The 24,111-nt window shown below is 40.3% G+C and overlaps 1 protein-coding gene across 4 annotated transcripts in view; it reads right to left on the bottom strand.

The window, feature by feature from the left end:
• disc1 (DISC1 scaffold protein) overlaps positions 1 to 21,672 on the bottom strand; it is a 60,350-nt gene extending 38,678 nt beyond the window's left edge. Inside the window, exons 1-10 of one of the 4 annotated variants that reach the window (XM_051960084.1) lie at positions 20,628 to 21,666; positions 13,411 to 13,938; positions 13,067 to 13,314; positions 11,981 to 12,050; positions 10,111 to 10,267; positions 9,218 to 9,314; positions 8,214 to 8,446; positions 4,256 to 4,310; positions 2,479 to 2,581; positions 2,116 to 2,304 (exon numbers count right to left, since the gene is read on the bottom strand). In XM_051960084.1, coding sequence (XP_051816044.1) covers positions 2,116 to 2,304; positions 2,479 to 2,581; positions 4,256 to 4,310; positions 8,214 to 8,446; positions 9,218 to 9,314; positions 10,111 to 10,267; positions 11,981 to 12,050; positions 13,067 to 13,314; positions 13,411 to 13,938; positions 20,628 to 20,697 — 1,750 coding nt within the window. In that variant the 5' untranslated portion in view covers positions 20,698 to 21,666. Of the gene's footprint in view, positions 1 to 2,115; positions 2,305 to 2,478; positions 2,582 to 4,255; positions 4,311 to 8,213; positions 8,447 to 9,217; positions 9,315 to 10,110; positions 10,268 to 11,980; positions 12,051 to 13,066; positions 13,939 to 18,773; positions 18,991 to 20,627 lie in introns of those variants that run through there. The other 3 variants (XM_051960083.1, XM_051960082.1, XM_051960085.1) reach the window with 3 other exon arrangements.
• Positions 21,673 to 24,111: the final 2,439 nt, after the last annotated feature.

Here is a 24,111-nt window from a genome sequence, read left to right as displayed (position 1 = left end):
ACAGTGTGAGGCAACATCAAGAGAGGACTTGTTTGCAAAGAGCTCTCATGATTCACATTTGAATTGGTATTTAAAAGGAACATTCAAAGAAAAAGAAAGGCACCTTTCAAATATACAACAAACGTTTCCTTGTCTCAGTGGGCAGCAGGGAAAATGCAGCAGTGCTCTTACAGGTAATGGCGCATTTATTCATATTTTAAAATGGTTATTCAGAGCTGCTATAATAATCAATCTCTTTATATTAACAATGGAACAAATGACTAACTGCAATATGAAAGGGGTCCCATGGAGATTTAATACATGGCTCAGTTCTCGACTTTCTTTTAAAGCTATTTTAGCCTCTTTCAGATCATTGTTTTTACTTTGCAGTCCTTAACTTCACAGATTTGATTCATAAATCATCAAGGCTGCTTCCAGACGCAGCAGGCAAAAGGAAGCTTTGAAAAGTCCACACCAACTTAGCTGTACCGGGCCAGAAACACGACAAATAAATGATATGGGGATATCAACTAAAATCCTACTTATGTCAGTTTTATGTTTTCTGTCATAAATATACAGAAAACAGCAACATAAAAGCACTGATTCTATTAGCTTTAAATAACCATAACAACAAATTAAATTGAATATATGCACCTTTATCTGAAGCAACACAGCTGTAAGTAGTGGTAGTTCTGGACACCAGTTTCATTTACTTCAGCTTTGTATCTGAGAAATTCTGACATGATAGACCTAAATACTGCAAAATTGATGAGGTCTGGCTGCCACTGCCTTAGAAAAGAGGTCAGTCAGCGGCATGAAACAGACCGGTATCAAATTAAAAATTCTTCACTGCCACAGTTCAGAGCAAAACGCAGCTTCATGCTTATGTCAGAGTGAACTGATTCAAGCTGCAGCGTGTTTATAATTTTATCAACCGAGTAAGTTTTAGCTTCCTCAGAGCGTGAAACGACTCTCTGAGCTCAGTGTTTGGACGTTTCTTGCCGCGTCATACCTTGGGAGTCACAGTTCTAATCTAGCTTGAAGGTTTAATGGGCACAGACCCGTACGTTTGAGTTTTTGTCAAAGAACCAGATATTGTAAACATTGCTCTTCATCTTTTGTGCAGTTGATTTAACTGAGACACTTTGACGCTACAGCTGAGTCACATGAGGTTGTTTCATGTAAAAATGAATGGGAAGTTTTACTTCTGTAACCAGGGATGTCCCAAAATAGCCACTCCCATTTTGCAAATTAAATCCTCCATAAAACCACAAAATTGTAAATGTTTACACTTCACTTTTAGTATGAGTTAAATAAGCAAGACAACGTTACAGGTGCTGGTAGGTTGAGTTTGTAACCTTTGGACAGATAAAGGATAGCTGTTTCCACCTAATTCTAGTCTCTGTGTTAACAATCGTGTCGTCCTGTGGGTCAAAATTGATCGGTTTTAAAGTTTGAAAATGTGGAGAAAAAAAAAATTCACAGTGAAACTTCTGATGTCCACATTTTCAACATTTTTGGGAAGTTTTTGAATATTTTTTGGTAGAAAAAGAAATGCTAAAAAAAATGTTTAAGAACATTCACAAAAAAATCAACCAAAATCCAGCGAAATTCGCTGGATTTTGGTAGATTTTTTTGTGAATGTTCTTAAAGAAAATATTAGAAGTTTTACTGATATGTATGTAATCATTTTAGATATTTTTAGGATTTTTTTTAAAGAATTTTCTTGCCAAATTTGGGGAATGCTTAAAATATTCTTTAAATAAAACTTTCAAGGGAAACTTTTAAAGAATTATTGGAATTTTCTTCCTTAAGGTTTTGCAAATTTTCTGAATTTTGGGAATGTTTTGCTGAATTTTTGGATTCTTTTCGACAAGGAAACAATATTTTTTGGTGACTGTAAATGAAGACAACAGGAGGGCTAAACTAAGCTAACTGGCTGTGAATGGTGACTTCACACTGATGTCATCAAAGAAAGTGTATTCCCAAAGTGTCAAACTATTTCTGTAAATATACAGAACTACAAACATCTATGAAACTTTCGATAGCCAGTAGTGATGAGCTCTTATTAGAATAATGAAGGTGATTTGTTGCTTTCAGTTGTATTGAATACCCTGCAGCAGAGCGGTGACTCACCATGCTGGGCCTCCCTCTGCTCCAGCTCCTGCCTCAGCTGCTGCCGCTGCTCCTTCATCCTGGCCAGCTCCTGGCTGCTGCCTGAGCTGAGGCTGTGCAGCCTCTTGGCCAGAGCCTCCAGCCGGTCCCGCTCCAGGTACACCGCCTTCATCTCAGCTTTTAGCTCCTTGGCACTGCTGAAGTCATTACCTGCACCGGTGCACCACAGGAGGACATTACGCGTACACCAGCCATTAACGAGCGTCTTGATCATTAATGGCGTAATTAAGTGAGGCTAATGGTGGACGATTCAAGTAAATGAGGTAAATAAAAGATGTGTGATGTAGCACGGATGTACTGGGGTGGGGTTGAGTGGAAAGTTACCTGAGATGGCTGCCAGTTTGGCTTCATGCAGTGCCAAAAGCTGCGTTTCAGTCTCGCTGACTTTCCTCCTCAGGCTGCTGCCCAGCCTCTGACTCATGACCACCTGGGGAAAAGAAGGAGGAGAGGATGTAGAGGAGCGAGCGGGGGGAGGGTGGTAACTAACAAAACCTTTGCAGACACATGGATCCCAAAGGACGCTTAGCTCATTTCCAATTCCGCTTTCATTTTCTTTTTGACACTCATTCTTACAAGACCTTACAGATTCATTTCCGTCCTTCTGCGCCCGCCCTGCTTTGAATACACAGCAGAGCATCAACGCTGATGTGCCACCTTGTCTATAACCTTTAGAAAGGCAAGAGAGTGCTTCTCCTTTCACATAGACAGACAGGGAAATGTGAAATCTCCATAAAAGATATCATTAGAAGGTCAGAGAGGAAAAGGCCCTGAATGTCACTGCGTGATGGGGACGCAGTACCTCAGCTGCAGAATTCGCAGAGGGTTTGATGGCGTCAGATAGAGTCTGTCTGGCCTCCATCTGCCCTCACTGTGTCCTTTAAACCTCTGTTCTTTCCAGTGTATACACTTTGAACTACAGCTAGATACAATCCCCATGATGCACTTCCTTCTTTTGAGGAACTATTTTCACTGCTCAAAGGGATGTGGAGCCGGATTTTCTGACGCATTTGCTCCTTGAATCTGACACACTTTTGTGCAACACTTTGAAAGCGCTGTCAAATAGGTGGGTATTTCTGAGGCAGAACATCTCCAGGGAGTTTTCTTCCCATGGAAATACAGAAAACTGTTTTTTTTTTTACTATTCAAAGAGGCTTGGATAATTTTATTTCATGCATTATATGAACTGGAAACAGCTCTGGAGTGCTTTTCAAACTGTAGAAATTCTACCATTGGTGATTTAATTTCAAAACATCAGGCGATTTGTCAATTTCGGAAAAGTCAATGGAGAACGAGAAAGTTACTTTCATGCCGGCAATCATTTTGTCACAGCAGGCGTGCCATTTTGCACATGGTGGATATCTCATTGAGGAAGAAAACTTTTCATTTTGCCTCAACAATGAACAATCTTGTGATTGTGGTGAAAGTGTCTGTTGGTGGAAAGCCTTCCTTTGAGGTGCATCGGTGGGAGCATCAACCAGTCATTTGATGATGGCTTTCTAAAGGACACAATGGCAGTAAAAAGGCCCCTGCCCCCTGCTGTGCCTCTCTCGCTGTCCTTACACTCCCACTTCTTACAGATTTCCACTGCTTCTCCCTTTCTCCAGCTTCAGAGGTCTCTGTGTAGTTTGAAGGAAAAGCAAACCCCTGAGAAGCAGGAGGAGATTCCAGAGACAAATCATATAAAGGGAAGCATGCAAAATTATGTACACACAGGAATAGAAACACAGAAAGACCTTTTTAAATTTACTTATTCAGCTGCTCATCAGAGAAGCAAAAAAAAAAAGTTTTTTACCAGCACTGTATTGTATTAGAGAGGATGTCAAATGTAGGGAGAATTTATTCAAAATGGCATCTCCTGCTGCTTCTGACTTTTGCATACAACTGTGGAGAGTTCACTGTCTTGTCAAATAGAAATAAGCACATGAATACAGACACTGACATTTAGTATGCATATTGAGCACGCTGAAGCTGGCACACAGCACTTTCTGTCTGTTTTGACTTACTACTCATTAGATATTCATACACATTCAGTCATTGTTGGCATGCTGAGGGGAGGCTGAGCTGCTATGGAATAAATCGGGTCAGAGAAACAGTGGCTTACTTTAGCTGTAGCTTCCTTGATGGACAGATTCAATGCCTGCTCCTGCTCCTGGAGTCTGCAAAACGGAAATAAAAATGTCACAGAGCAACTCAGAAAGTTATTGGGTTTTTTTTCCCTTTGGGAACTTTAATCAACAGATGTCAGTAAGAAAAACTATAAGGTCAAGACTTTATTTTGGCATCCACTCATCTGGCTGCTAATGACAGAATAACGTCCCAGCTACTAAGAGGGTTGCTGATTCTTATGTAACTTTTGCAAAGGACATTGTGTGTGGGGTTTGCATGTTCCCTGTGCTTGTGTGCGGTTTTCGAGACACAGTCCAAAAACAAAATTAGCTTAGTGTGAGCATGTGTGAGAGTCAGCTGGGGATGGATGGATGGATGGATGGATGGATGGATGGATGGATGGATGGATGGATGGATGGATGGATGGATGGATGGATGGATGGATGGATGGATGGATGGATGGATGGATGGATGGATGGATGGATGGATGGATGGATGGATTACAAAAGCTTGTCCAATGAATGTGAGCAGATAAGGCCTTTATTATTCAATAATAAGTTCATCATTGCATTCAGCAGCCACAACTTTGGGCAAAAACCTGCAAATATATCTGTAAACAGAATAGCAGATGGTATATTTTGTATAGTGTTAAGCTGGCACTGTGTGGAAACGCAAAATAAAAGGACTATACTATGAGATTTTGCTCACAGAGGCCGGAAACAAGGCAGAAACGGTAAGCCTTAGAGTCCAAATCAAATGTCCACTAATAACTAACAACAGTGTATCTCTTTTTTTAAAGCAGCACAAACACTAAAGTGTGAAAACATCAAGTATGAGGGTTTGTACCAATGATATAAATATAAATAGATAGATATAATAGATATAAATCAATTAGAAGAAGGTAAAAATCCATTATGCACAACACAGTCACCTTGAGACGGTCCTAATTGTCTCATATCATAAGAACCACCACGCCCTTTGCATGTTATTCAAGCTGAATGAGTCAGAGTTAAATGTCTCTGAACACCCTGTTATTTTAGGGATGCAGCTGCTGTGGATAAAGTGGATTCCTTTAATTCAGTTCCCATAAGAAAAACTGCCACGATATGAGAAAGAAATGTCCTGTGTTCTTTGGAAAGGGAACTGCAACACAATCATCACAATGACCCAAAGCGCCGCCAACCAGAGATGCACAGCTGAATATCCAATCTGAGGTCGCAGTTTCAATCAGCAGCGAGAATAAATGCGTTCCAGTTGGGGTGACAATATGTCAGATATCAAATTATGCCAGTGATGGGGGGTCACACCACCACGAAGGCGATAAGTACAATTTACATGTCTTTCTAACGAGTGGCAAGACAGAGAGGCTTTCCACGGTGCTCCCTTGAAAGCTATTAACTTCAGAGGATATGATGCAAAGTAATCATTAGCATCTGAGGAAAAACCATTAAAATTCAAAGCAGGTTCAAGCAGGTGTGAGAGAAGAGGATTGAGGGCACAGAGGATGCAAGGAATGAAGAAAAAGTTGTTGTGATGGCTTGATGCGTCCTCTCTGAACCCGCAAATAAACAAATCACTCCTCAAGTCTTACAGATTCTTGCATTGCATTACCTTCATCCTTCAGGGACTTTTGCTTCTAAAGACCTACAATGAGTACATTCAGCCTCAATAGAAACAAGAGCTAGATGTCACCAAAAACGGCATCAATCAACCAACAAAATGAGCAAATTTAGCAGATAGCGGAGAGAATATTGTACATCCAGTATGAGATGTGATTGGCCCTCTGGGCTTGTATTTGAGATGGTAATTTAACTGAAAAGTGATGCTGTGATTTTCACTCGCACTTTCTTGGCACCAGACAGGATAATCCTGCAGTGTGATTTATTAAAACTGCGTCTTTGTCAGAGGACGGAAAAAGCTGGAAGGCAAAGAATACTGAAACAGAAGACCCTCACTTAAACATCCTCCCCAAAATAAGCAAATTTAATAGTAAGGAAAGTGCGTAAAATGATTAAAGAAAAGCCGTTCATGAGCTATTGTTTGCTGTAGTGTTACTCGCATTCACAGCTCTTCAGCAGCCCCAGCTGGTGACGTAAGGTACTGCAGACACTCACAATTATTCCATCCATCTAGTATCTGTACACACGGCTGAATCCTCTGTTGGAACATGCAGGCACAGGGAGAACATGCAAACCGCACACAGAAAGAACCCAAACCAAGATGTAAACTCAGGAGTTTCTAGCAAATTTTGTCCAATCATACAGGCCAGTGGAGTTTGTTTTTAATACAGTGTAAAGGTAAAATCAGTCTGATATTGATGGCTACTTTCACCCAACTAAATGTTTTGATTATTTTTATATTTTAGAAATCATCAGGGCAAATTAACATCTATTTTGTCTCTCTTTCAGGATAAACTCACAAACTTTCCTGGATGAAAACTGTAAGCATCTTTCAAACTTGTTCTGTGCTGCCTGTTTGTTGAATCAATATTCTTGAAAATACAATAAAACCGGTCTTTAACGCACAACTCCTGCTGATGACTGACATGGAGACTGCAGTAGTATTCCTCAATATTTGCAAGTACCAGTGCTTGTTTTTTGTGAGCACATATTTAAGGTTTTTCTATAAATGTCAGCAAATAATTTCCACAAGGATGGTTAGCAATGTCACCTGAACACCAGGTTCTGGTTCTGCATGTTCTCCCTCTGCCTGCACTGGTTTTCCTCAGCTTCTTTGCTACAATACATGTTTTTGGATTGATTCTAAGCTCTTGAGTCATGATTCCAGATTGCCTGTAGACATGAGTCTGAGTAAGAATTGGGTGTATGTGCCTTTGTGTTAGCCCCCTGATGGATGGAAGAGTGTGGTGTTCAGGAAAGTAAAACCCATCGCTCTGAGGTGAAAAATACAAATGTATAAGGTGCGAATTTTCTTCGCAACATCCCAGCGTGTCATTTACATATTCTACATACATTTGCATGTTTTCTCAACTATGCTGGACCAACCCGGTCTCATGGGGATTCGTGAAACTGTCACGTAAATTTTTGTTTCGGTTTCGTGCGCACCAACACGATTTCGTCATGTTTTTCGTGCCGCTCACCACGAAATGTTTTTCGTGTTGCTCACAACGAAACCCGCTGTGGTAATCACATCTGAAAGTGGTTGATACCGGCGGATTCATGGCGATCAAAGCTGTCCATCGGCGTATACTGCTTGTGTGATCGCGTTTGCGGCCGTCGGACATTCTTTAAATTCCTATGCAAATTGGTAAGTGTACCACCGGGTTATGGTTAGGTTATGGTTAGGGACGATGTCATGCAAAATATAGCGTTGGATTCGCCACGGTTTTACATTAAAAATATAATATACACATTCGTTTGAAATACGTTCTGAGTGGCACGAAAAGTCCGCCGTTTAAAATACATTGTAGCGCATTTTGTGGTGAGCGGCACGAAAAACATGACGAAATCGTGTTGGTGCACATGAAACCGAAACAAAAATTTACGTGACAGTTTCACGAATCCTCGTGAGATCGGGCTGGCTGGACAGCAGAAACAAATAACAAAAGCTATCAATATGCGCAATAATCTGCAATGAAGGCTTTGATTTGCTCTTTTAGAGTTGACTCTAAATCCAGTCCTGTTCTAGAGAACAGCAGGTAATACTGGTGCTATGTAATGGAGTCTAATTTTTGATTAATGTTGAGAAAAGTAGGCTTATGTTAGTCTGAAAATGTCTCATTTAATCATATCAGTGGCACTAAACCATCGCTACAAAATATGTTTGAAAGGAAAAAGCTGGTATGAACGTTTTATCTTTGCCATTTTAGCTGATTGCACACTTTGGTACATACGGACAAAACTTGTCAGAATCACAAACGTAACATTCGCACAAACAAATTATCTGCTGTGAGAAGAAGCAGCAAAAATATTCGGGGGATATGTGATGCTGACCTGAGCATGGAGGGTGGAGGAGACACGGAGATCTGTGTCCGGTTTTCAGACGTGACGAGGTCCTGCAGGGTTCGGCTCATGTCGCGGAGCTGAGCCACGGAGCAGCTCCTCAGCACGGAGCCCTCCAGCTCCTCGGCCTCCACCTGCTGCTCCTCCTGCTGGATCTGCTGCTCCAGGCATCGACTGCGGTCCTTCAGCTCCACCAGCCGCCGTTCCAGCTCCACGATTTCCTCCTGTACAAGTTTCACATGGTTCATTTTTAGGATTTTTTTTCATTTTAGTTGATTACGTTTATTCACTCTACATGTGTGCTGGATGAAACACTGTTCGTACAGCAGTGATGATTCAAAAAATAATCTGATTTTTAAGAGGCTAGTCGGGATTCTAATGTAGGAAAAAGTGGGCATAATTACTTCCATACAAATTTAATTATACAAACCAGTACATTTAGCATTATAGATACACGACCGTTCAAAAGTTTGGGGTCACTTAGAAATGTCCTGATTTTTGGAAGAAAAGTATTTTTTCCCAATGAATATAACATTAAATTAATCAGAAATACAGTCTAGACATAGTTAATGTGGTAAATGACTAGTCTAGCTGGAAAGGGCTGATTTTTAAAGGAATATCTCCATAGGGGTACAGAGGGACATTTCCAGCAACCATCACTCCTGTGTTCTAATGCTACATTGTGTTAGCTAATGGTGTTGAAAGGCTCATTGATGATTAGAAAACCCTTGTGCAGTTATGTTAGCACATGAATAAAAGTGTGAATTTCCAAACAACTCAGTCTTCCTATGAATTATCAACATTTTTCAGAATTATCATATTATGTGAGTTTCATATCAGAAGCATCAACAGAGATATTAGGGATTTCACTTTTATTTATATATTTTTCAAATTCCGTGAGGAAAAAGAATCTCATAGAAATGTTCAAATGGACGATCAGACAAAGTCAGACAAACCTGGGACACACATAAGTACCACAAAGGGACGTATCGTACCTCTACCAGCCGTTTCTCTTGAATGAGACGTTCTCTTCGTTGCAGTGGACCCTGCGATGAGTCGGATCGCTCCCCTGCGTCAGGCTCTGCACCCTCCCTGCCAACCAGCCATAAAAAGACACATCAGTGGTGTTTCAACAGCTTTAATCCTAACTTTTCTGCACTGTATTTTTTATAACCTTCATTCACATTTTTGATCCTTTTGGACTCTTTGAGTGACAGCAAATGTGAGGTAAAGAGGCAGTAATGCACAATGTAGAATGCTGATCAGTTTAATTAGTTCGTTATTGCCTTTTTTTTTAGCCAATCTGTAACTCAGTAAAACAGGGACAATGTTTCAGCCTGTTTTATAGAGGTATAGGTACAGTTATAGTATGGAAAACACAGTAAGACAGCTTTAAGCTTTACATTACTTTATTCAGGGTGTCCTCTGGAGAAGCCCCACCTGATTTCCTTCCTGTGACAAAAGCTATTTTTGAGAGCTCTCCCCTATTGCTCTGTGCTACAATATAACAGTGAGGGAGAAAGCATTGTCATGACCACGAAACAAAGCTTATAACCTCAGTTTAACCCAGAAAGCTGAATAAAAATAGAAGGCGATTGCAAAAGAAAAAAGAAAACAAAGCAGGAAATGTAATTTTGAATTCAAACACCTTATACTTTAATTTCCGTGCAGTTAACATCAATTTAAATGCTAATCAAAACTATGATGATCTGTGTGGCAATGTGAAGCAACACTACAATTCACACAAACACAGTAACTTGTGATTGTTGTGATTTTCATTTTCATTGCATCAGAAAAACTAGCAGAACTTTGTCATGATGTTCCTCCTGTCCTCTGGGTGTGACCATTTTCCATAATGATCATCATTTCATACCATTCTGTCACTGACCTGCGCTGGCTGCAGTCAGCCCTCTGGAGGGCGCTGTGCACCACCTGTCTGAGCCTCTCCAGGAACAAAGCCACGCTGGGCTGTCTGGAGGGTAAACCCAGCTGCAGAGCTCCTCGCTCTCTGCACAGCTCCTCCAGCTTCTTCCCAAAACGCTCAGCTGAAAAGTCACACACAGATAATGAACAACACGTAGCAACATCTGCTAAACATTTACTAAACGAGGTCAGCTATGAGTTCCAAGTCAGCGGAGCAGCTTATAATGTCTGTGCAGGTACTGCTGTGTTGCGTCTGCACAGTAAGCTAATTATTGTGGTGATCAGTGTAGCCTACATTCCCTAGAGAAACATGACTGTACATCCATCACCTCCGATTCAATTACTTGATTATCTCTTAACTGAAAGGACCTTCAGGAGAGCAGACTTCTATCACTACGGATCAATGCCAAGCTGCTGTTTTTGAGAGTTCTCTTCATTTAAACCTTATACAGTCTACATTCTCTGGTTCTATCACATATGTAAGATTGTTTCAAATGACTGGAGTTTAAAAATAATCTGCATGTCCAGATTTTCCTCTGCAAGAACATCTAATCAGCTCTCTTTTCTTGTGCACAAAATTTCATGGAAAGCTGTTCAGGTTTTCAGGCACACTACTGGCAGAAAAACTAAAAACTAAGTCAACATGGGTAGGAAATAACTTCCCTGGTAGAGCTTAATATGTCAGAGAGAGGTTTGTCATATACAGTATCAAAAGGCAAACAAAACCTGACCGTGACCCAAATGGTCCCTCAAACAGATCTACAGGACACCGGCAGCAGATGTGTCTCATGCATTTATTTCTGTCACAAGGTCTGAGAAATAGGTCAGGAAACTTTCCTCAGGTCAGCTACAGAAAATATTCAGGTCAAACAGGCTCTTAAATAAATAGGGGCAATTCAAAAAATAGTGGATTACATTTGTTAGGCTTCAGGACATTCTTTCCAATGAAATGTACAAGGTGAAGCGTAAATCAGTGCGCACAAAGTCCCCAGGGCTTCTTGTAAACAAATGCAGACTTTGATTCTTTTTGATTCGGTTTCACCTACGCTACTTTCTTCCTACGACTGCTACTTTTAGCTTTAACCTTTTCCTTTAGTTGATTGTCGAGATGAGCTAAGTGTTTTAAAGTACAGATACACAGAAGGAGATGAAGGATCAGAGTGTTTCTGTTCAATGGTTCAGCTTATGACAGAGACTCAAACACTTAAATTGTAAGTTTTGTACAATACAACTAATCCTAAGACTAAGGGAACAATGAAAATTATTAGATTTAATGCATACATTTTTAGTCATTTTTTAAAAATAATTTGCCTCTAATTCTTTATAATCATTAATTGAGGGCACAAGAAGACTTGAGTAAATGTTACTGAACTCTGCTGACGTGGCTATAGTCAGTAAACAACAGCTCTTTTCATTAGCTCTTCTAATGTGCGTTCTTCCGCTCTCAAACACTTCAGTATGATCAACAGCGAATTAGCAAGAAATCTAATAAAGGCAACAGGGCAACTTGCTATATCTGCTTCATCTTTACTGCACACCAACTCACAAATGTAAGGATCTAAACACATAAGTGAAACTTCAACATGAATGAGTCAGAGGGATACCAGCTTTAAGTCCAAACAGGCAGTCCATTTTCACTTTGTACTGTGCTAGTTTGATTGGGAGTGAAATAATTTCTCATTTTTAAAAAATATTTTTTTAAAAAGAAAGACATAAAAACATGCCAGAGATTTAAGTCAGTTCAATGTAAGCTTTCATCAAACCATTTAGCTGCTGGCAAACCAAACCAAGACGTCCTTATTAAAACAAATGTTCAACTCAAAGTCTTAGTTCACCTGCGTCATAGTCGTCATCCAAAATGGCTTTCTGCTGAAGTCTCTGCAGCTTCAACATCATGGACTCAATCTGAGAGATACGCAGCAGACAGAAGACAGAACGGGTTACCTCACAGTCAGTCCAGAGGGCAATGCTCTTTAAAAAGTTGACACAGGTCAAAAAGGGTGCAATGACCACTATGTCAGAGTGACACAGGATTAGCAGTTTGAGTACTAACAGTAGATATTACTAGTATTCTTACTACTATTTAGTACACAAGTCACAGCCAGTAAATATAGATATATGCATACATATATATTGCTTCATGCAATTATATGCACATTTTGGCACATTTCTGCAATCAGTTTCTGTCAGGTGACATATTAGGCAGTATTATCACTTTTAGCCTGTAAAGAAAACTTCAAATTAAACTATCTGAGATACCAAAGCTCACTTTTCAAAGGGAAATATATGAATAAAGCTTTGTGAGTAAGTAGCTGTATGTTGAAGTCTACAGTACAAGTGTAAATCTGCAGGCTAATGGTAACTAATTCATATAACTTGATAAACAATGCATTTATCCTTAGGTAACATTTTGAAGGTTAATAGTAGCAATAATAGGCATTTTGGGAAATAAGCTTATTCATTTTCCTCTTCCTCAAAGTTGCATAAAAACATCAGCATCACTGTCATGTCTATGAAAAGCTACAGCCAGGAGCCAGTTAGCTTAGCGTAGCACAAACATTGTAAACAACATACACCTTCAAAACACACAACTTCAAGCTTTTACACATCAAAATAAAACAAACTGCATGTATAATGTGATAACTAGAGTTAGTCTTTTGGTAGGCAAACAAGCCGTTTCCCTTGTTTTCAAATTTCTGCTATGCTAAGCTAAACTGTTAATGGCTGAAGCTTCCTAGTTACAGTACAGATATGAATGTGAAATCCATTTTTTCATCTAATTCCCAGGACAAAAGCAAATAAATGCATTTCCTAGAGTGTCAAACTATTTAAGAGGACATCTTGATATGTTCTAGTCTCAGTCATGACTCTGGACCTGTCAATGATTGTGACCTGTCATGTCAGGCGTTGTTTTTGCCCACCTTGGTGTGCGTGCGGTTGTTTTGGAGGCAGTCCTGAAGCACTCCCTCGTACTTCTTCACCAGGTTGTCCCAGCCGTGCTCCGAGGCAGGCGTGGCACTCTCGTAGCCGGAGGTGACGGAGGAGGCGGAGGCGGTGTCAGAGTCCACGGACAGCGAGGAGGTCACCTCTATGTCAAGAGGTCGAGAGTCACAGTGAGGCAGCCAAAACCTCCCACCTAATGACAGCTCCTCTCTCTCTGCATGGCTGCCTGGAGAGGAGACAGACAGTGTTTGGACAGGAGCTGCCTGCTTTGAGAAATTGTGCTCAGTGGACAAGGTTTCTGGTTTTGTCTGAGGTGCTTTACTTGACGGATTTAGTGGTTCTGGTTCCCGTGCTGGTGTAGTGATTGTGCCCGTCCTCTGGCTGGAGCTGAGGGACTGCTGGATGAAACTGAAGCTGGAGTTGAAGGAGTCCTCTGGTGGGGGCTGGAGGGCCGGACTCGGACTTAACCTGAGTTCCTTGTGTGGTGTTGAGGACTGACCCAGATGGCTGTTAACAGAACTGCAGTCCAAAGGGGGGAGATGACGGGTAACACAGCAGAGAAAGCTCTTACTCTTACAGGAGGTACATGTGAGTTTATCAGGCTGCTGTTGACTCATTAAAGACACTCTGACAGCAGGAGTTAGCCTCTGAGCGCCCGTTGCATGATGGATGTCAGCGTGACGTACAGATTTTCCGTTCCTCATACAAGTAGTCTTCCCATCCTCGTCCTCCTCTTCCTCCTCTTCCTGAGAAGCGCTCTGTATTCTGGACTGCTCTCCCCTCATGTACCCTGGTCTTCTGTGGAGCCTCTTACGGCCGGAGCTGCCAGCTGTCCCTGATGCCCTGCCACCTGTCGATGCAGAGATTAACCATTAAGCTGGGAAACACGGTCATGAGGAAAGATAAAGCATGAGCTCACACAACTGGCAGGATTAGCTGTGCAGTCATGGACTACAGCAGGAAAATGTGACGATGAATGTGCCAATTAGACAAGAATGTAAAGCATCATATCGTTAATACTCTCAGTATCGTTAGTACTCTCACAATAAGACTTTCACCCAGCCCCAACCCAGCACTCTTAAAGCTCGCATCACTAACTGAATGAAAAACAAATTGGGCAGCTGTATGAAATTTCCCATGGTTCTGCTCCAGCTGTTGGGAAATACCAAAGCCACGCAGTCATTTTAGACACGCCTCTCGGTGGAAAAGTGGCTGCATGGACTACATTTCCTGAAGTTACGTTTGAATTTGTTTATTTTTGAAAATGCAGCCATGTTGCTCAAGACAACAAATTTGTATAGAACAGTATAACAAAATAACACTGATTCACATTGTAACAACAGTAAAACCGCTCTGATCTCTGTTGCTAGCAATGCTGTTAATTTTTAAAGTAGAAAGATTATTCTAGTCAGCGAAATGACCAGCACTATGACATACTTAGATGTTTTTTGCATTTTTTTTTTACAGGTAGGACAAGAAAAAAATGAGCATCAAGTTAAACCATCAATCAAAATCAATATGATTAAAGGAGCACAACTGATGTTTTTCTTTTACCAAAAAGAGAAAAAAGTTGCCTACACACCCAGCAGATATAGAGAAACATTCATTTTCATTTGAAGTTGTGTCACATATGACTTTCCAACTGAAATACTTAATTACATTACAGACAGGTGATGAATAAAAGGGAAATACTGAATAAATGAATAGAAAACCATTCAATAACGTCATGCTCCAAGGCATATAGAACAGCAGTGAGTAGGCCCAGATGATTTAAATTTTCAAGATGAAAAGATGTGACTTTGAAAGAAGGTTCCATATTCGGGCACAGATGGCAGGAGGTTCAGTCACATAGGCTCCACAATTTCAATAGGAACAGCGACTAAAGTAGCATCTGTATTAAGAGCTGGAAGAAATTGTTGATTTTAGCTAAGAAAGGGCAGATCTATAAGACAATAAACAGAGACAGAAATTGCCCTCACAAGAGCACATTTGATGAAAGGGATGATTGTACATTATTGCAATATGAAAGAACAAACAGAAGCCGCTGACTCAGAGCATCAGTGCAGGACATTTTGTACAGTTGAGAGTTAAATGCAGCAAAACTGTAGTTGACAGACATGTGGAAAAAGTAATATGGTAGGATAAGTCATCCCTCGACATATTCTGAAAGAGGTTGCAGTTGCATGTGTGGTGTACACTAGGAAGACAGTACAGGTCTGAATGCTTCACCCATATATTGAATACAGTGTTTCCCCTCCTATATAAATGATGAGGCGGCCCGCCTCGCTGGAATAGGCTATCGCCTCATTAAAATTTTGCTGACACTGCTGCCTCACTGGTCCACACCAAAAAAAAAAAAAAAAAGCAATGCTAAATATTAGAAAGCATTGACACATAAGTCCGGTATATTCGCCGCTGAAATCAACAGAATGGCAGCCTTTTTCTCGCCGTGGGTGAAGACAGCAGGCACATCCCAAAAAAAAAAAACATGCCTGTTGGTCGGTAACACTCAGTTCTCGTATGACATCCCGCGAGTTCATGTGTCAAATGTCGGTCGTTCCGATTGGCGAACAACGAGCATGGCGGACAAGAAGCGGCAGCGCTCCATCGTTTCGTTTTTCGGGGCTAAAAGCAGGTGTGTATCACAGACATATGTCAAATTAAGTATCAAAACTATCGCATGTCATCAAAATAAAGTGAGCAACGCAGTGTAGGCATCGATCTCGCTTCCTTTACCGAGTTTGCTTACTGTTTTGTTGTCCGCGGCAATACGAATTGACAGTGACTGCAAAAATGGCTCCACATTTAGGCACGACAAAACCCGTTCTCACGAATGAGACAAATGATTTCAACGGAATATAACGTTCCTAGTTTCTTTTGATAAAATGATTTATAGAGTGCCCGAAATTATATCATTCAATGGCAAAACAAATTCTGTGTTCAAATTCTAGTTCTGTGTTCAAAAAGGTAACAGTTTTGAAAACAGAACGAACTCCTTCAGAAAACCAGTTGTTAACCCAGAGTTGAAGTTTTCTTTCACATTTTTAAGTAAAATGAAGGTCATGACAAAACCTTTTTATTATAAATAAAAATGAAGTGGGAATTTGGTACCTAACATGTAGTTGTTTTTAGGAAAAAAGTAAAAGTCACCACTTGATTCCAGATTCAAGTCCTTTGTCATCTTTTTCAAATTTGTAATAAGAACTGATGTGGCATTTTGGAATGGCTTGTGGAAATCTGACCAGAATATAATAGACTGGACTAGTTGACATGTTTTGATCGCAAGGACAAGTGGGTTTATACTTGTCATATTTTCTCCCTATCACTAATTTTTAGAAAAGAAACATGAAAATTTTATTTAATTTAGTTTTTGGAAATGGCTACAAATACAACAAAACATGCTCCAAATTGTGCCAGAATGCCCCATTTTGCATCTTGATTTTCTAAATTTTTACGGGGGGGGGCATGCCCCCGGACCCCCCTAGTTGCTTCGTGCCTCCGGCGCAACCCACCACCTCACAGCCATTTCAACCCAGGAGAAACACTGTATTGAGGGGATCAGGTGGCTCTGTTAAACTGTGGGCGGCATTTTGCTGCCATGCTTTGGGCCCACTTGTTCCATTAGCAGGAAATGTCACTGCAAATCAATACAAAGCTGTTGCGATTGATCACCTTCACTCCGTTACTATCCTGATGGGACAGGTCTCTTCCAGGATGACAATCACTCCATCCACGATGAAAATGGCCCCATTTATACTCATGATGAGTACGAAAATGATGTCAAATATACGCTATGACCTTCAGTGCAAGGTGCCTTGGGACTGTTACTAAAAACACTTACATTAGTTTCTATTTAAATTTGCCAACCTTCTGTAGTCATGGGCCACTTAATCGAAAAAGGTGGTGAATGATGCAAAAGAACAAAAAGTCCAGAAATAAACGGTGAATTAACAGAATTAGGTTATAATTGCATATATAGATTTGTCACTTCAGGCAGCCACTTTCACATTTCAAGTATTTTTGACCAGTTTGCTTATATACAAAAGACTTTGCAGTCAATTTTGTGCAAAATCTTTAACAGTTTGTGAGAACTAAATGGACGATTCAAACATGAATATATAAGTAAGGATTTGTTGTTGTTTTTTTTTCCAAAGGAGGCATAACAGAAATTGGTTGCGAACCGCTAGAGACAGACATAGCAGGTCATACCAACAAGAAACGGTAAAATATTAGGTGCAACCCAGGATAAAAATCACAATACAGCTAAATGCAATGTCCATATCGCAAAAGCTGCAATTTTTGATAAGGGTAAAATGTGTCACAACATACTGTCGTAAATGTAGTATTGTGGTTCTACAGATAATTTTCTTCGGACATGAGAACATGCTTGTTGTCATCATTCTCACTAAAACCCAACTTACATCACAAACAAATGCGATTTTCTTGCGAAGCGGAAACAGTAGTTGGTCTGAAAGTGCCGCAGGAAGATAAAGGCCGGTTTGTGATGGGAGCGAGACACCTGCTGCAGCACCGCCATTAATACATATAATGTGTAGAATTCAGAGGAGGAGGCAGGCTGCAATGTTGGGAATCAACAGCCCCTTTGTGTACAGCTGCCTCTCAGTTTTCTCTTCCCACTCATGCACACACCAAAGACACACAGACACACACTGACACTTTTGTGCTGAAAACAGGAATCAGTCACATTGCTGCCATTGCAAAACCCTGTTACAGACTTTAACAACAAAGCCATCCAAGATAATACAATAATATAAACTATTTCTGGTTTTGTATTGGAGCAGTTTCTGTGTCTGCAGCTGTGTGTCAAGACAAGAATGCATTGCATCAAACAAACCGTGACCACTAACCAACCACAGCCTCCGCCTCAACACCCTGTGACCTCCAGTGATGTCACTCCTCAACCATCCCATGTGACCGGAGAGGAAGACACACAAAAAGACACCACTTAAGGGAGAGTTGGGACATTAGACTGACAGGAGCCCATGATTTGTAGTGAGAGTAACAGTGGGGTGTTTCCATTGCACCCAGACTGAATGTGAGAATAGAGAAGAGGACCCTGGTCAATGAGACTCTCTGTCCACTGGGACCACCACACTGAAGATCAGGTTACAAGCAGCTCCATTAGTGTTTCTCTGTAGACGTGGCCACTGTTCCATAACCAATTTAAGAAACCCAACACTCTCAGTAGGTAGCAAATACAACCGCAGACCATCCGCCATCTGGTGTGGTCAAGATATTATAAAGAGCCCTCACTCAGGAGGTAACGAGGGGAGCAGCTAAAAGGAGACTTGTTGATGGAGTTAGTGGAGTCCTTCACCATACTTCGATTACACAAAGACAGCTCTTCTCAGTAAAGGGGAAGGAAATGCCTCAGGGCCTTTTGTGTGTGTGTGTGTGTGTGTGTGTCAGGGGGGGCATCCACATCTCCTTTCAGAGGTATGTCAGTGGCTGCTTCCGGTCAGCCTTTGTGCTGAAATAGTTTGCCAGGAATTCCGGCAGAAAATAAGCAAAAGGAGACCTAAAGTGGTTCAACACCCACAATGAACCGAACCCCACTGCAACAACAGTAGTGTCATCACTGCAACTCGCCGCTTGTGTCAAAGAAACTCAGCAGAAAGTGTGAGAAAACGAAGCGGCTCAGTCAGAAGAGGCAAGATTATTTACCTTTGGAGATTAGAGAGGCCCTCCTCGGAGCCCTTAGGTTAAACACTGCATCCCATTGGTCGCTTGAAGTACTTCAGCCAAAGAGCGCAGGAATGCAGAGGATCTCATAAAAACACAAACGTTTGAGGAACGAGCTCAGCACCCTTCGGACGCACACATATACAAGCAGATCCGCATGTCAGCAACCTCCTGAGCAGCAGCAGTGCTCGTCAGACGTGCAACTCTTGGCCACATGTGACCGACCGAAGCAGCAGAAACAGGGAAGCGAAAGTTGGCCGTGATGTCAACTGTATCTTTCTGGAAACAGGCTTATATTAGCTGACAGGAAACTGAGCTACACCACATGAAAATTCCAGGTTTGAATCTCTTCTCTGCTCTTGTGGGACTTTAATAAGAAAACAGCCCAGTCACATGAGGATCATAAACCAGATGAATGTAGTGGTTAGAGCTGTAGAGGTGTATTTACATGCTGCGAATAGTCTTTAATAGACTGTTTAACTTATTCTTTGTTGCATTAGGTGCTGTTTAGTGGTGGAACATAACTCAGCACATTTACCAAAATAGTACACTCAAGTACAATTTGAAGTACTTCACTTGCATATTTTATTTTCCTGCTACCTAATACTACAGTTCTGAGGCAAATATTGTAATTTTACCTACGCTACATTTATCTGCTGACATTGTTTGCAGAATTAGTTTAATAACACAAAATGTAATCTGTCAAATAATTATGATTAAATTAAAATGTATTGATCTGTAAGGGGAAATTTAGAAGCTATTAAACAGATTAGCTATATAAAGTAGTTTAATCACATTTACCATCTCCAAAATTAAAGTGATGAACACATGAATGCATCAAAAAGCCAAGAATATATCTCAAACATGACATTCCTTTCACTTTTGGTACTTGAAGTATACTTTGATGCAAATATGTTTGTACTTAAGCACACATTTAAATGCAGGACCTGTACTTAAAACACTCTACACTGGTGGTGCTTTTACTGAAGTACATCATCATACACAGAAAATAAATTATTTCTACCGCAATGCTATAAAACTTTGTTGTTTACTTTTCATCATTGCCATTATAGATTCATTAGGGTTGTTAAGAGTGTGAAAATGTTAACCTGAAATACAAACTAGACCCCAGAAAGGTTTATCACATTTACTAGCCTCATAGCTGCCACAATTTAAAAGGTTGCAGCATGATATAAAACAATGACACCTAATGTGCCACATCTAAAAAGGCACAAAAATCACTCTAAAGTTGCAACTTAGCTATAATATATTTATTCTTCTCTATCTTACAGAGGATAGGTCTGCTTGTTGGCATCTTGCCTGGACATAACTATACACAGGCAGCCATGTAAGTTAGTTATGAAAAACAGATAAGATATATGAGCTTGTATATTCATCCTTCCTTTGTTCACAAATTCTGGGGAAAGCATTCTACAACCATGTGCAACTCATCACCAATCATCATTTCTAAGAGGCTCACTGGTGAGATGCTTCTGACCTCAGTGACCTGGTGGACTGGGAACCTTTAGACACACTTTCCAGATACTACAGCTGACACAATGAACCACCAGATTGATCCAAAAAAACTCTCTTGTCTCTCGTGGGCTGGAAAAGCTTGCAAAAGTCATTTATACTCCACTGTGTGCACTTCCATGTGATAACGTTTACCCTCATTATCCACCCAACAACACCAGGGACTTATTACCTCCTACTTTTTTGCTACAATCATTATATCAAAGTAAAGTAAAGTTGCTGATGGAAGGGAATTTTGTCACAGAGATCCTGGTTTGGCTCATGTGAGAGCAGCAGCTGATAGTCGAAAAAGTTGTTCTTTACCTTCCGTGACTTCGGAGTGGTGAAGCAGAGAGCTGCTGCGACAGTCCAGTCCCATCAGTCCAGCAAACATCTTTCCACCAACAAAAAAGTGTTCACATCCAGTAGAGAAACGGTGTCAGATCCCGGCTCTGCGTGGACTTACATCGACCATGTTTCAGCATAAGTGGAGCCAGCCAGGCACAGGGACTGATCTCATTTCCGTTGTGGAAAAGTGAACCCAGACTGCTATTTTTTCCTCCACTTCGGAGCGAGGCATAAAAGCGGCTTTTCGGCGCGTAACAAACATTTCCTGACAGAGGTATCAGCTGTAGATCAGTTTCTAACAGTTCTCCACTGAGTCAAAGAAGTTGGGTTCAGTTACGCACGAACGTCTGGAGGGAAAAGCTGGTCTTCACGTCATGTTTCTTGTTGGGGAACAAACGGAAAAACATCCGACGGTACAGCTGTAACGGCAGAAGGAACAGCCGAGAGGAATCTGGCATCTGTTAGTCGCTCATCCACCGGTTGACCAGTAATCCGTTAGTCGCTGCGCCGTGCGTCATGCGTCGTGTTGGAGCAACGTGAGGAGCTCCTACGTGTTTAGGAATTTGACTCCAGACTCCTTCAGACCGCCTCGTAACCTCAGCAGGCTGCATTACACACCGCTGCTGTTTGAGTTCCAGCAGGCTTTATCTTTGCACCACTGCAGATGATAGAGAAAATACTCAGAGAAACAATAATACGTTTACATGTCCACACTCAAGAGGCAGTAGTAGTTATTTTAATCCCACACTGTGGAAGACTCCCAAGTATACAGACAACAGTTTTGCATATGAGAAACCCATCGCATCTTGATGTGTGTAGCAAACTGTCTTTTTGTTTCTGCACTGGAGGAATCCTTGAGCTGAACAAAACTCTAGACCCCACATAGAGCAGAGTCCTTTCATCCTCCTTCCACACATCCAAATGCCCCTTTTATTCAGCCTGACTGGCTGATGGACAAGACTCAGCTAAAAGCTGCAGTTCACCAGACAGCAGAATGCAGCCCTTACTTATTATGGTGGATATATTTTGTATTTCTATCGATTTTCAAATCAGAAGTGTTTTCTGTAGTATTGTACAGCAAGTTTTTCAGAGTATATACCAACCTTTAATGTTACTGTTACTAACCTGCCTATTTTTGTCCCTTTGTTGTTGTTTTTGTTGTTGTTGTATGTAAGCTGCTGAACACTTGAATTTTCCTCGGGATTAATAAAGTATCTATCTATCTATCTATCTGTAATAGAGAGAGATCACATGGCCACTATTTAAAATTTAAATTTTGGTAATCAAATCAGCAAGCTAGAGTCTTTAGTTTCCATGAGATTCATTTCACTAATCAGTCAAAACAGGCTATAACTCGTGTCAAGGAACAAATATTTTTCAGGCACTTTAACTGAATCCTCATGCAGTCTTGGGAACATTTTTGTCTTTGAGGTCCTACTTGTGTTATTTTAAATCTTACATTGCACCAAAAAATGAATCAGAATCTTTGTTGGTTGATGTGACCCAGATTGTGATAAGAAAAATGATCATCTTTTAACATTTAGCATGTAAAATATTGTATTTTTGGACAGCAACTGTGCTATCATGCAAATAAACTGATATTTAAAGGGTGAAATTTCTGATAAAAATACGAATATTTTGTAATACTGACTATGACTGACACTGATTAACAAATTATTCAGTTAAACTGCAACAATTATTTTATGGCAGGGTTTTTCAACCAAACATTTTTACCTGTATGTGAGAGTTTGTTTTTTAATCTGACACTGTCAAAATAATAATAATAATAATACATAATAATAAATAATAATGCATCATATTCAGTGTTGTTGTTAATCACTGAGCGAATGTGTGATAATCAAAAAGAACATTTTCTTTCTAATGTTTAATATATGCAAAATACTGATTTTTTATTTTTTAATGTTTTTAAAATTTAAAACTAATGTTACATTATGTTAATGAAGTAACATTCAAAGAGTTCATAGTCTGAAAAAGATAAATATTTGATAGCTATGATCAGGACTGTTTGGGTAAAAATTAAAGTGTAAGGCAATATTGATATATATCATATTTTATTGCAGTTTTTGACAGACTTTTTTTGTTTTTAAGGTCCTTTATGTAACTTTTTTTTCTATTGACACCTAAAGCATAAATCTTTAGCTTCTGTGAATTTCTCTTGTGGTCTTACCATGGTTAACTTTTTAAAACATCAGAGTAGACTTGTGTTGATCGTATTTTCATTTACAAAGAAACAAGAGACAAACATGTACAGTGTGTAAGAAACTTGAGAACAGACAACTTTAGGTAAAGTGAAATATTGACATAATCATGTTTATTTTACATCCTGATGAAGATAAGTTATGCCAAATGAAAAGGAAGTAAATAAAATACTTCAGCCCTCGCTTACCTGGCGGACAAGAAACGCACATGACCAGGAAAAAAGTGGCAAGAACCTTCAGTAAGATATTTTTCACAGCAGGCATTTTGGCTCATCTCACACACCAGAGTGACTAACCACAGCTGCAGTACAACAACTGCTGGAAAGAATCATCTTTAATGTTGTTTGTTTCGCCCACAAGAAGAAGCCAAACTGTCTGCTGGCAGCACAACAACATCTACGGTACAACAGGACAGGCTGAAAAAAAGATACAGTGGTGATGACTGGTAGCAAGAAAAGGCTGAGAAATCCTACTTCAACAGCAGAACAAAAGACAAAGAGAAGACTTAACAACACACTAATATTACTGCAGATCCTCCCTCACCCCCTGCTGCTGTGGTCCGGCCCACTCTGTCTGTCTATCCGCTACTGTTTCCCTCCATTATAATCCACACAGACCGGCACTGCACTCTTTTACACAGTTTTACCCATTTAGGTATCACACAAAAACGCCACAGCAGTGGTCCAGGTTTTAAGGATTGTAAAAGAATGGCCCCTACATGGGATGCCTTTTTTTTTCCCTCCTATCATGTGTCTAACTGTAAACTGCTACAATGAAAAAGTGTGTCTATGCATTTGGAGAAAAGATTGCGTTGGAATTAATGTGCCACCACACTTGTGTATCTCTTGTGGTGTATCCTGCTTCTTTCACCAGCAGATGTCAGACTTCACACACATGATGATGTGACTTAGATATACAGTCTATGATCGCCTCAGCTTTAACCCTTGGATGCATAAGTTGAGGTCGTTTTCTTCCAATATCTTTGTAATGAAAAGCTTTCATCATTTCATATTCCAGCTGTTACTCAAAAACATGTTTTTGATATCATTCCATTGAAAATTTTAAGTGACCTTTTGTACTTTTAAAGAAATTGTAATATTTGTATTACTATCCAAAGCTCTTTATCACTGATAGTATCGTACAAGATGTGATGATGGGATGGAGAGGAGCAACAGCTGGAGGAAAAGAAAATAGATGTTGACATTCTTATATTGCTGTTCTGTGTAAAATTCTTCTTTTTC

The sequence above is a fragment of the Acanthochromis polyacanthus genome, chromosome 15, assembly GCF_021347895.1.
Source record: "Acanthochromis polyacanthus isolate Apoly-LR-REF ecotype Palm Island chromosome 15, KAUST_Apoly_ChrSc, whole genome shotgun sequence".
NCBI lineage: Eukaryota > Metazoa > Chordata > Actinopteri > Pomacentridae > Acanthochromis > Acanthochromis polyacanthus.
The sequence above is the reverse complement of the archived record's forward strand: the minus strand, read 5'-3'. Positions and strand labels throughout refer to the sequence as shown.